The sequence below is a fragment of the Schistocerca piceifrons genome, chromosome 6, assembly GCF_021461385.2.
Source record: "Schistocerca piceifrons isolate TAMUIC-IGC-003096 chromosome 6, iqSchPice1.1, whole genome shotgun sequence".
Taxonomy (NCBI): Eukaryota; Metazoa; Arthropoda; class Insecta; order Orthoptera; family Acrididae; genus Schistocerca; species Schistocerca piceifrons.
In genome coordinates this window covers 86,573,777-86,587,674 of record NC_060143.1, presented here as the reverse complement: position 1 = coordinate 86,587,674, position 13,898 = coordinate 86,573,777, and the positions used below count along the sequence as shown (strand labels likewise).

Here is a 13,898-nt window from a genome sequence, read left to right as displayed (position 1 = left end):
AGTCACTACTCTTGATAATCTGTGGTATCGTGTTGAAGCTGCATGGGCAGCTGTACCTGTACACGCCATCGAAGCTCTATTTGACTCAATGCGCAGGCGTATCTAGACCGTTATTACGGCCAGAGGTGGTTGTTCTGCGTACTGATTTCTCAGGATCTATGCACCCAAATTGCGTGAAAATGTAATCACATGTCATTTCTAGTATAATATTTTTGTCCAATGAATACCCGTTTATCATATGCATTTCTTCTTGGTGTAGCAATTTTAATAGCCAGCAGTGTATTAGAATTTCAATTCTCTGTGACAGGTAGAATGACAACCAGAGGGAATTAGTTGTTCATGTTAATTGTTGTTGCCAGGCCTGGTAGCGTATATAAGAGGCGTGAACGATGTTAGATGTTCAATAATCACCGTGAAGGACACGAGATGCCGCGTTGTCATTTGTAATAGTCTTATCAGTTCCTGACAGTTTGAAAGTTTCTTTGATGTTGGTCAACACTTGGGAAGCTGGTGGAATCGAGCAACATCTACATGGCATGGGGCATTCATCTGTAACAGTGGCTCGTTGTTAGACTGCATGGGAACGTTAGGGATGCCCATTACAGCCTTGGCGCATCTGCATCTGCCATTTCGAGATCAATTAATGGACTCCCTGTAACAATGTGTCATCCCGCGCCACTAATCGGTGACTAGTGCAGCCAGGCTAGAGCATTACCGTCGCATGCGTGGGCTGTCGTTAACATTGTAACTCCAGCGACTGCGTTTGAGATGGTGTCGTGACCAGAAAGCATGAACTGCTGATGATTAGCATCACATTGTGTTCAGCGATAGATGACCATCGCCGCCGAATACTACAGCGATCTCCCATTAAGAGTTTTGGAGAAGCACGGCAGTGTTACTCTTGGTGTCATGGTGCGAGAAGCCATCGGGTATGACATCAAGGCTGATAGTGAGTGGGGCAGCTCTCAAGGCACAACGGTACGTCACGAACTTCCTACGTCCTCGTGTGTTGCAGTGTGCTGTCATTTTCCAACAGGACAAGGCTCGACCATATATGGAACATGTCTCTGTCTGCGTAATACTGAGGTACTCCTATGGCATGTAAGATCCCGAGATCTATTCCCAATGGAACATATGTGGCGTCAGCTCGGACGTCATTATATATATATATATATATATATATATATATATATATATATATATATATGTGTGTGTGTGTGTGTGTGTGTGTGTGTGTGTGTGTGTGTGTGATCTGTGCTTGCAGTAGATAGTCAAGTCCAAAAATGGCGAAAACGAGATAAGTTCACAAATACTTCCGAGGCACGTCCTTCTTGTCTGGGAACTGTGTCAAGGCCTGTTGGCATCTCTGGATGAGTGTGCCCCGGTGTATAGTGAGTTATATTCGTGATCTCGCTCAGTGACTAGCGTGTCTGGTCCGACCATCTTGACATGACACATTATTCCTTGAGGTCATTGCTGTTGGGAGTGTGTATAATGGGTCAAGGCCGCCGACCCGTGCTACGTTCCGTGCCATCGACAGTCAAGTCTTCAGTGCTTTCAAGAACGAATGCTGCCAAGTGTAATATGTATTGTTAACTTGTAATTCCGAACACAGTTGATCAGTGATGAATATCAAGACGAGGAATTCGTTAAGAAACACGCTGAAAATGCAGAACCAGTTAAGTATTCTTCATTTTTTTTGTTAGTTTGGCGCTTGCGGTCTTTTTAATACATAACTACATACCTACATACATACCTTGGCTTATCTACCGCAGCAGAGGTTGACTAAAAACGAGGACCATCAATGAGTGGTACCATACAGTAAGTTTCAAGTGCGAAGATAATTCATTATCCGTTTTCGAAACTAACAATATGAATAACAGTCTTTGCAATAATGTTTTCTGAAAATTAACAAACAATTCGTATTTCCTCGTATGTAGAGAATTTCAAGTCTCTTTTTTTACCTCCTAGCATATGCAACTACACACCAAACGCAAACCAGATGCTGATACGACCTTTTCATTCTGCATGCGTCAAACCGATAATTTCAAACGAGACGACTACATCATCCTATGATCAGCGAATCTGGTAATGATGTGAGTGATGATTTGCCATCGAACTATCTTACGAGAAAGAGGACCATCGGGAATGGAGGATTGAAGGGGGAAGCAAGGGAGAAGAGTGATTCTTGTACAGTGCTTCGAAATTTGGAGTTGCTATTTGAGATGAAGGTAAAAACGAAACTTACCTCCAGAGGGAATCGAATCCTTTACTCTCGTATTCGGACAAGTGTTCCGGAAAATTAACAGGTGAAAGACGTGAATAGTTTCTAAGTAATAATGGGGAATGGGGATTGCAGCAGGTGATTATAGTAGACGTCGAGCCACGTGGAACTGAGAGACCCAGAAAGAAAGAGATTCAGTAGGAGAATCCAGCTGCAAGGCAGTTACAGGCTCTTATTAAGTACTGTTTAATGAAGAAAGAATACTGCTCTGCGAATCATGTTTCTTGGGTGTATTTGGTGAAACCAGGATATTTATGGAAGCAGTTATAAAAAAAAGGCATTTCCATCTGGAGTAATTCAGACATTTGAGGTACTTATCGGTTCGAGAGTGAAAAAAGCGAAGCTGTTTGAGACGGTGTCGTAGAATTTCTTACGAAAATCCCGACCTACGAGAGTCACCTGTTCAAGAAGAGACTATAGTAAACTTTTTAGCCCCACACATTACGATTACGTCACTACATGAAGAGTATTCTATGGAAATAAGGGCTAATAGCGATGTGTCGTACACGGGTTTTGTCAGGAGTTCCGCAAGATGAAACAGTACAAAAAGGAGAAAGTGAATACATGACCGACCTTTGACAAAATGAAGACGCAACTGAAACTTGCTCGAGAAAGTGGAAAACCTGAGTTAAAGAAAGCTTTGAAAGAACATCATGAGCCAGCTGATGCAGTTTACAAAAGTAAGGCTGCTGATAAAGAAACTGCAAAGAAGAGCAACAAAATGCAGACATTACATTTGATATGCAGCGATGTCTCCAATCGAGCAGATGTGGGATACGATGGGACGATAAGTGACTCGTGCGACTCGTCAACCAACTACTATAACAGAACTACGTGAGCAGATGTCGAGGAGCCGTGACATAACGTATCCCAGAAAGGTATTCGACATGTGTGTGATCAAATGGATGCCAGAGTCATCATCTGCATTGCCACCGGTGGAGGTTACACCACGTACTAATACGGGTGTTTCAGCATGGATTTATACCTGGTACCTCAGAGCCGTATGTCCTATTGATCTGTAAATGTTATCATTTCATGTACTCCATATGCACTGTTGCAACACTAAATCTTGAGGAATTGGAAACCTCTAGAAGGGTCTACTAATTTCTTTTTTCTGACAGTGTATTTAGATGTTCTACCCCCGGCCCTCTCACAAATCGTAGATTGACCAATCATTTGGACGTAAAAAGGAAGTCTAGAACAACTGGTATAGCAGGAAAGCAAGTTGTAACTGTTACATCTATTACTTTAATAAGAAGCAATGAGACAAAATTATTAGGGCAGAAAAGAGGTAAATTGAAAAGCAACACCTTGAAACAGTAGAATAACACTTTACAAACTATAATACTTTACAAGAGATTATTACGAAACATGGATAGCTTTGTTTGGGGATATTCCGCATTCACTATGCTTCAGGAAAGAAAATGTAAAAATCCCACTTCATGATGAAGAGAACTGTAAGCGACTTTTGAAGAGCTATTGAACTATGAAAATCGAACAAACAATTGTACTTCCTTGATAACATTACAAATGATCATTCGAAACTAGGAACCATCCATATGGCTAAAACTTACATCATTCAACTGAAACATAAAACGCCCTAACCTAAATACAAATGGTCTCAGAGAGAAATTCTTAAAGTATTCATCTTGAGGTGTTTGTTTGCAAGTACACTTTTTTTTGGAGAGGGTCTGCCTTGAGCAAAATACAATTTTTTGTTTTTCTTTTTTCCCCAAGAGTTGGTTCACTGAAGTTTCAGTATCATTGAGCGGTGACGCCACTAAGTCAGTAGACTATTCTCTTTGGCGCCACTGACTCAGTTGTAGCATCAACTATCACTCTTGCAGCCCCATTTCCAATATCAATGAGGAAGAGTTGGTATTTGGGAGTTCTGTCCTTAGAAGGTCTTTGCTAGCCGATAGACACTATGTGATCAAAAGTATACAGACACCTAGCTGAAAATCACTTACAAGTTCGTCGCACCCACCATCGGTAATGCTGGAATTCAATAGGGTGTTGGCCCACCCTAGTCTTGATGACAGCTTCCACTCTCTCAGGCATACGTTCAATCAGGTGCTGGAAGGTTACTTGGGGAATGGCAGCCCAGTCTTCACGGAGTGCTGCACTGAGGAGAGATATCGGTGTCGGTCGGTGAGGCCTGGCACGAAGTCGGCGTTCCAAACCATTCCAAAGGTGTTCTATAGGATTCACGTCAGGTTCAAATGGTTCAAATGGCTCTGCGCACTATGGGACTTAACATCTGAGGTCATCAGTCCCCTAGAACTTAGAACTACTCAAACCTAACTAACCGAAGGAAATCACACACATCCATCCCCGAGGCAGGATTCGAACCCGCAACCGTAGCGGTCGCGCCGTTCCAGATTGAAGTTCCTAGAACCGCTCGGTCACACCGGCCGGCTTCACGTCAGGACTGTGTGCACGCCTGTCCACTGTAGGGCTGTTATTGTCGTGTAACCACTCCGCCACATGCCCTGCATTATGAACACAGGCGCTCGATCGTGTTGAAATATGCAATGACCATCCCCGAATCGCTCTTCAGCAGTGGGAAGCACGAAGGTGCTTATAAAACGTCATCGTAGGCCTGTGCTGTGATAGTGCCAAGGGGTGCAAGCCCCCTCCATCAAAATCACGATCACATCATAGCACCACCGCCTCCGAATTTTACTGTTGGCACTACACACGTTGGTAGAAGTCGTTCACCGGGTATTCGCCATACCCACACCCTACCATCGGATCGCCACATTGTGTACCATGATTCGTCTCTCCACACAACGTTTTTCCACTGTCCAATCGTCCAATTTTTACGCTCCTTACACCAAGCGAGGGGTCGTTTGGCATTTACTGGAGCGATGTTTGGCTTATGAACAGCCGTTCGAAAATGAAATCCAAGTTTTCTCACCTCCCGCCTAACTGCCATAGTACTTACAGTGGATCCTGATGCAGTTTGGAATTCCTGTGTGATGGTCCGGATAGATGTCTGCGAATTACGCATTACGACCCTGTTCAATTGTCGGCGGTCTCTGTCAGTCTACAGGCGAGGTCGGCCTGTATGCTTTTGTGCTGTACGTGTCCTTCAAGTTTCCACTTCACTATCACATTGGAAATAGTGGATCTAAGGATGTTTAGGAGTGTGGAAATCTCGCGTACAGACGCGTGACACAAGTGACACCCAATCACCTGACCACGTTCGAAGTCCGTGAGTTCCGCTGGGCGCCCCATTCTGCTCTCTCATGATGTCTAATGACTAGTGAGGTCGCTGATATGGAGTACCTGGCAGTAGGTGGCAGGACAGTTAACCTAATATGGAAAAAGTATGTTCTTGGAGGTGTCCGGATACGTTTCATCACACAGTGTATATACGAGGTTCGATGGCCCGAGAGGAAAGCATGAAGTTGGGGGATTGGCGGTAGCGTCGCGAAAAATGGTGGTCACGAGTTTCGAGCGGCCGAAGCTACGAGCTGTGCAATGAGGGGCTGCGCAGAGCGAAGATACTGCAGTACTTCACCGGGGTCAGCGTCCACTACAAGCAGCAGGCCGACGTCCAGTCGGTTGGTTGGCAACATCCGTGTCGGACGACCGCTTGTGGCCTGGCTGCACTCTTCTACCTGGCTTTCACCGGCACCACTCAGTAACGGCTGCGATGCACCGTGATTCCATGGAACTGCTTGCTGATAAAGGGGAGTAGCTTTCTGTAATCGTCGTGGTGATTTGTTTCATTGTCTACCTGTCTTCCTTATTATTTTCTGGTTTGGCCCCGACCCTCAGAGTTTTTACTCGGTCGCCTCTTTGGTCGTAAATATAGGCAGTACTATTGCACCAAGACAATAGTTGTCGTCTGAAAATTTGTCCCGATATTATGTTGTCTTTCCTTTCTGGTTGGTACTCGATCATTAATGTTCTAATTAATCAGATCTTGGTCATAAATACAGGCGGAACAATTGTAGTAAGACAAAGGTTGCCGTTAAACAAAAGAGGGACTTTGTGGTTAGATTTAGCTGTTAGCCGGTTCAATTCTATGATTTCTCAGTCATTAGGTATAATCTGAACAACCAGTTGTATTAAGCTGTTCGTTTCTGTGTGTGAAAGACCGAGTCATTAATGGTGTATTTTAGCTGGATCTTGTGGCTCATCTGAGTGAGTTCTCTTGTAGTAAGCGATTATAGGTAATGTTTTAAGACGTTCCTTCAGAGCGGTCTTAATATCTGACAGTCAGATTAACTTTGAAAATATTAACAACCAACTGTTACGAGAGCTTTAGTCAAATAAAATTGTCTGAAGGGACGGGTCGGGATCCAGTCGCACCTTGGTTGCTGATTGAAATTAAGAGGTTGCTTGCTTTGAAGTAAGCCTTATCATTGTCATATTGTTTGCTAATCTGTTTAACCTTTAAGCACATCTCTGTTTCGCATACTTGATTAGTAATCTCAAATTGAGTGACCGCTATGTTTGTGCACTAATCTCCTCACTTGGTAGCTACAGATTTTTATATATATACTGATTTTCTTTTAAATTCATTACAGATTCCAACACCATGTCCAAGATACAGCAAAACCAAGTAGAACAAAAACTCGAGCAAAACTCGCAGGTAGTTACGGATGGGGCTTTTCAGCTAGTATGTGTGTGTGTGAGATGGCGCGAGAAGGGGGGGGGGGGGAGGGGAGGAGACACAAGTGCTTATGGGCTGACGGATACCCCGAGTTGCTACACTGAAGTTTCAGTTCTGCTTAATCTGCTCTCCTATTAGCCATCAAAACTGACAACGATATTTCACTTTAATGTTATACGTTTAATTATAAATGACTGGGTATGTTATTTTTTTACTTTCTTGTGGTTCGTGGATGACTTACCTTCATAAATTCGACGCTGGATTCCAGCGGATTATCGAATCGGAAGAGCAGCAGGAAGTTTTCCTCCATTGGCAGCAGCTGAGCGAGCTGCAACAAGAGAAATGCAAAGTGCTTCAATGAGATTTAGAAAAGAATAAATACTAAAATTATTGACAGAGGAACTGAACACTAGAGTGGAGAGGATAATTGATTTCTCACCTTTACTAGTAATCGGTCATAATGGAACCACGCACAGTCTGAAGCTTTTATCACTTACGGCGCACCATGGATCTCATTCAAGCAGCTCAGTGCTAATGGCAATATGGGTAGATGATTTGTCATCTTCAAAAGGATAGTAAACGGGGCGATAAGTCGTATTTCTCATGTTCCATTTAGGAGCTGAAATAACTAAATCGCGAATGACACTGTTTACATAAAATTCAATGCATTAGCTGAATTACCGTATTAGAGGTTGAATCGTTTAGTTGACAACACAACCAGCAAAGATATTATTACCACTTGCTTGATAATTTTTATGTGAAGTTATACTTTCTCGAGGCAGTCATTCGAGGTGAGAAAAATATGATCGCGTCTGGGCAAGTTCTGGTGGACAACTAACCAACGACACCTACAGATTTTCCAGACAGGACTGATCAGAGGAATTTTAGATAAAAATAAAGCAGGATCGAGAACATTCTCTTTTCACTACTGGAAAGAATGAAACACCTTGACCGAGCAGTTGATATACGTTCTAGTTTATTTCTATAAAGACTGATCCATACGTCCGACGCATACGAAAAAAAATTAATGTTTTGTCCTCTCATAGAAACGAACTATTAGCTACAAAGCGTGACAGTAACTTACCACTTCAATAATTAACGTCTGTCACAATTCCTAAAATAGTACCCTGAGGATAAAACTTTATCGCGCTGTCAAATTTATTGTAAACCATATAATCTTTTAAAAAAGAAAACTACAATTCAAAATATAGATTATGATGCCAGTTTAATCTATACATAATTAGATATCACCTGTCACAAAAAGACCTGCGTCAAACAGGAATGCCTTGAATGAAAATAATTAATTGATATAATGGTAATTAGTGTTATTTATTTGCGCTTTACTGTAGCTAGTTACTAAGACATGTGAATTTTGTGTTTTATTTTACCAGATTGCAAACATTCCTAGCTTGGTTTGTTAATTCCCAGGTGCTACATACACACATGAAATGCAAGTTACTTATCGACATATACAACGACTTAGTAGAAATACAAGTAACTATAAAATACAAACCGTAAGGTAGCCGCCGTGACAGCATGGACGAACAGAGTGTCATGTCAGATGTCAGAAGGGGGGGGGGGGGGGGGGGGGGCGGCACGGTACAGACTTTCATTGAAAAAGTTGTGCTCGCAAAACTCTTCAGGTAGTCGGCTGATTGCTTTGAAAGTTTGACACAACGTTGCATTTGAATGCGCGCGAGTCTTTATACACCCACTTCTAAAATATATGAATACATAAATAAATGTTTAATATTCAAAAGGGAACCGTTGTTACCAAAAGTCTCGAAAAGTTCTTGACCGATTTACTTCACATTTTAATCAATACTCTATTAAACACTCAGATGGGCATAGACTATATATTTTTTAAAACAACAATGTATAGGTTTTCTCTTAAAGCCAATTACGGGCAAGATAGTGCTCTGATGTGATCTGCTGTAAAAATATGCGGTTTTCTTTCTTTCGTAGCAGGCAGTTTTAACTACAATACTGGTGCACTATTAGACAATTTATTTGTGTCATATATATATCCGTTCTTATTACACATATTTTTAAACTGTGTACACAACAATATGCTGATTTGTTTTGTTCGTCAGAGAAGGTTTCAACAGAAAACAGGAAGGTTGTATTTCTGACATATTGGCTTGTGATTAGAATATTGCCACAGAATCTGGATTTGCAATAATAATAATCAAGGCTAAAGGTGAGACAAGGGCCAATGGAAAAAGAGATGGACAGAGGGATGGCAGGAAACGAATGTAGAGAGCGGAAAGGAGGAGACAGGTAGGTAGGTAGGTAGGTAGGTAGAGAGAGAGAGAGGCGGGGGGGGGGGGGGGAGGGGTCGGGGCAGGCAGGAGGTTATGGATAGAGAGAGGAGGAAGGAGGTGATGGATAGAGAGAGGATGAAGGAGCAGGTGGACAAAGAGAGTGGGAAGAGGAGATGGACAAAGACAGGGGGAAGAAGGGGTAAGTGGTCGATTCGCTATGGAAACAAGAGATACCATCGAAGTGATTCACCAAATGTCTCTTCTTCTTCGCATATCTGCAGTTCAAATAAGGGAAATAATTAGAATTTAATCAAAGTACGTTCTTCTTTAGCATCTTCCTCTGTTCCTATCAGCAAAGTTAGTTCTAAGCGCAAAAGGAAATTGCGGAAATATCAAGTTTATTATTTGTCATTAGGCTTTATCAGCATCATTTTGAATATTGAGGAACGACCATAATGTGTCCTTTGTTTGGAGACTTTAACAAACGATAGCCTGAAGCCCATAAAACTAAAGAGACATCTACAGGCAAAACATCCAGACGATGTGGTAAGCCCATTCAGTTAATAGAGCATCATGACCACCAACTGAAAGGAAATGTCAGATTCCTCAAAAAAAACGTATCAGTTCCTAAGAAAGCACTAAGAGCATACATAGTGGTAGGTATCCCACTTAATTGCAAAATCCAGACCAGTACACATTATTGGTGACAAATAAATTCTTCCTGCAGCCGTCAAAAAGTGCGAAATCATAAATGCAGAAAGGTTTAGCAAGATTCTGAAGTCTATACCGGTCTCAGTTAATCCAATGGCTTGTCGTATTGATGCAGTTGCCACTGATATGAAAAAGAAGTTGCTGTCATATCTCTATGATAGCGCAAAATTCGCTCTGCAGTTTTTTGACAGGATTGATAACGGAAATCTTTTGCAGCTTCTTGTTTTTGTATGCTGCTATTATAAAGAAGTGCTCTTTCTATTTCGTAAATTTTTGAAAGGGAGATCTACAGGAAAAGATATTTTCTTTCTCGGGGAGTCCTTTTTAGTTGACAGCAATCTGTCATGTACAAATTGTGTTGGTACACTACCGTTGGGGCGGCAGCATTTGCCGGAACTAAAAAGAGGTTCATTGCAAGAGTGTGCGCCGTTTCTCCTTCTGTAATATCCACACATTGCCTGGTATACAGGGAGGCAATGGCGCATAAAGTAGTACAACGGAAAGTTAATAGAGCTGAAGGATGCAGTCAATGTTGAAATTCTTGTGAAAGCATGAGCTATAAACAATAGGCCATTTTTCATTCTTTGCGAGGAGAATGAGTCTACTCATGACTCGCTCCTACAGCACACGGAGGTACTTCCGTTGTTCTTGCTAAAATTCGTCGCGTCATGGAGCATCGTCTTTCAGTACTGAATAGCAATCATACACTCGCGGCTCAGTTTCTGGATGAAAAAGGCTTCTAATTTTGTGCTACCTGGCCAACGTTTCTGAGAAACTGAATGATCTTAGGGATCACTTCAAGGCCTAAACAGCAATATCACTTTTCTAAGCGATAAAGTTCTTGCGTTTAAGAGAAAACTTGGACTGTTTTTTATTGTTTATTTCCTTTTCGGATGATCAGTTTTAATATGAAAGTTTTTAAATTGGCATTTAAATGTTGTCTATTGTTCGATCGTCATTTTAACACTGCGAACTCTCACACACTATGTGATCAAAAGTATCCGGACACCCCCAGAAACATACGTTTTTCATATTGGGTCTATTGTGCTGCCACCTAATGCCAGGTACTCCATATCATGGACATCGGTACTCATTAGACATCATGAAAGAGCAGTATAGGGCGCTCCGCGGAACTCACGGACTTCGAACGTGGTCAGGTGATTGAGTGTCACTTGCCATACGTCTGTGCGCGAGATTTCCACACTCCTAAACATTCGTAGGTCCACTGTTTCCGATGTGAAAGTGAAGTGGAAACGTGAAGGGACACGTACAGCACAAAAGCGTACAGGCCGACCTCGCCTGCTGACTGACAGTGACCGCCGACAGTTGAAGAGAGTCGTAATGTGTAATAGGCAGACATGTATTCAGACCATCACACAGGAATTCCAGACTGCATCACTATCCATTGCAAGTACTATGACAGGTATGCGGGATGTGAGAAAACTTGGATTTCATGATTGGGCGGCTGCTCATAATCCACACATCACGGCGGTAAACGCTAAACGACGCTTGGCTTGGTGTAAGGAGCGTAAACACTGGACGATTGAACAGTGGAAAAACGTTGTGTGGGGTGACGAATCACGGTACACAATGTGGCGATCCGATGGCAGGGCGTGGGTATGGCGAATGCCTGTTTAACGTCATCTGCCAACGTATGTAGTACCAACAGTAAAATCGGAGCCGGTGGTGTTATGGTGTGGTAGGGTTTTTCATGGAGGTGGCTTGTACCCCTCGTTGTTTTGCGTGGCACTATCACAGTACAGGCCTACATTGGTGTTTTAAGCACCTTCTTGCTTCCCACTGTTGAAAAGCAATTAGGGGATGGCGATTGCAACTTTCAACACGATCGAGCACCTGTTCACAATGCACGGCCTGTGGCGGAGAGGTTACACGACAGTAACATGCCTATAATGGACTGGCCTGCGCAGAGACCTAAACTGAATCCTGTAATACACCTTTGGGATGTTTTGGAATGCCGACTACATGCCAGACCTCACCGGCCGACATCAATACCTCTCCACAGTGCAGCACTCCGTGAAGAATGAGTTGCCATTCCCCAAGAAACCTTCGATCACCTGATTGAACGTATGCTTGCGACAGTGGAAGTTATCATGAAGGCTAAGGGAAGGCCAACACCATATTGAATTCCAGTATTACAGATGGAGGGCGTCATGAACTATCACATAGTGTACATTAAACCTGTAAATGAATTAATTTTAACTTAGTGACTAATTTCTAAAGAGATACGTAGTAAAATACTTAAATTTTCTCCGTTATAGTAACTAGCATTTATCAATAGTTCATGCTTCTAGGTCACGACACGCCTCCAAACGCAGCCGTTCACGTTGTGATGTTGAGGACAGCCACACATGGAAGCCGATTCACTAGTCCGGCTGCTTCTAGTCTCCAATCAGTGGTGCATGATGACACAGAATGTGTTGGGAGTCCATTACTTTTGTCATATGGCAGGTGCCGATGTGATGAGGTTATGATGTGTTGGGTGCACCCTCCCATAACCGTGGTCAGACGTGATCGACAGAAAGGAACTTTCACCACAGCCAATAACTGTACGTTCCTGTACAGTTCAGCATCGTACCATTGCCATATCCGAGTGCCCCACGAATGTACGTACCGCACGATTCGCCCAGCTAGACAAATTAAAAACAACAAAGAATCCCCCTCCATTCTCTGCCAGGTGCTGACAATGCTGTCTCACACGATTACGTGGCGTCTTCGTGTCCTTTATTGGGAACACTCAGCATCGGCTGCTGTTCACGCCCTTTGTATACCCTACAAGGCCTGGTAACAACATTGAATACGAACAACTGTAATTCACTCTAGTGACCCCTCTACACGGTCCAGACACAGTAATGTGACCACCAATCATGTTCGAAGTCAATATGAAATAACCATTCACAGACGGCAGGTGGCAGCAGTAGCAGCTCCCTTGGTAGCTCAGAGAATGTCGAGGCGGTATTCCACTTCCCGCCAGGTGTTTCGTAACATGTGTTCTGTCACAGTACCCACAGCAGCTTGTATCCTAGCCTTCAGTTCGTCGACGTCAGCAACTGGTGTGACGAAGACTCTGTCCTTCTTGATATAGCCCCATAAAAAAGTCAAGGGGCGTAATGTCTAGAGAGCGGGGTGGCCAGGGTGTTAGACCGTTCCATCGAGTCCGCCGATCCGGAAATGTTTCATCCAGGAAATCACGCACTATCTCGCTGGAAAAGTATCCATGGTTGATATTCTTCTAACTGTGGGGCAATAAACTGTTGCAAAACGTCTAAATAAATGTTAGCGGTAATGGATTTTTCAGCGAAGAAAAACGGTCCAAAAACCATGTTATGCTTGAGGCCGCACCAAACATTCACTTTTTCGCTGTCTCGCTGTAACTGTACAGTAGAATGTGGGGACTCTGAACCCCATATACGGACATTATGCCTGTTTACCGTTCCACTGACATGAAAGGTGAATTCATCGGTAAAGCATATGCGATTTAAGTAATCGTTAGCGCCATCAATCCTGTTGAGGATCTCAGTTGCAAATTCAGCACGTGTCAGCAAATCATACGGTTTCAAGGCCTGCACGATTTGCACTTTGTAGGCATGCAACCTAAGCCTTTCATGAAGAATCTTCAGCACACTTGCGTGCTGTATTTGAAGTTCACATGATGCTTGACGAATTGATTTAGACGGACTCCGTTGAAACGATTTTCGAAAACGATCAACAGTAGTATCACTCACACGAGGCCTGCTACTTCGAGGACGATCTTCAACGCTGCCTGTTTCGTTAAACTTTGCATATCATGACTTTACTGATTTAACGTCAGGAGGACTGCGTCCATAAGAAGCCCGAAATTTACGCTGAACACTGATGGGAGACTTCGTTTCGTGAAACCAAAGCACACATTGCGCTTTCTCCTGCTTCAATGCCATTTCGCCAGCAACTAACGTGGCGTAACGGACCGCGTCGGTGTTGTGGAGTACTAGCGCCATCTGTTTCTCACAACAAC

General features: G+C 43.0%; 1 protein-coding gene across 2 annotated transcripts in view; it reads right to left on the bottom strand.

Annotated features, from left to right (window-relative positions):
• Nucleotides 1-13,898, bottom strand: part of LOC124802669 (calbindin-32) — a 717,374-nt gene that overhangs the window by 168,272 nt on the left and 535,204 nt on the right. For both annotated transcript variants that reach the window (XM_047263581.1, XM_047263582.1), the window contains exon 4: nt 7,153-7,239. In XM_047263581.1, the coding sequence (XP_047119537.1) occupies nt 7,153-7,239 (87 nt within the window). The remainder of the gene's footprint in view (nt 1-7,152; nt 7,240-13,898) is intronic.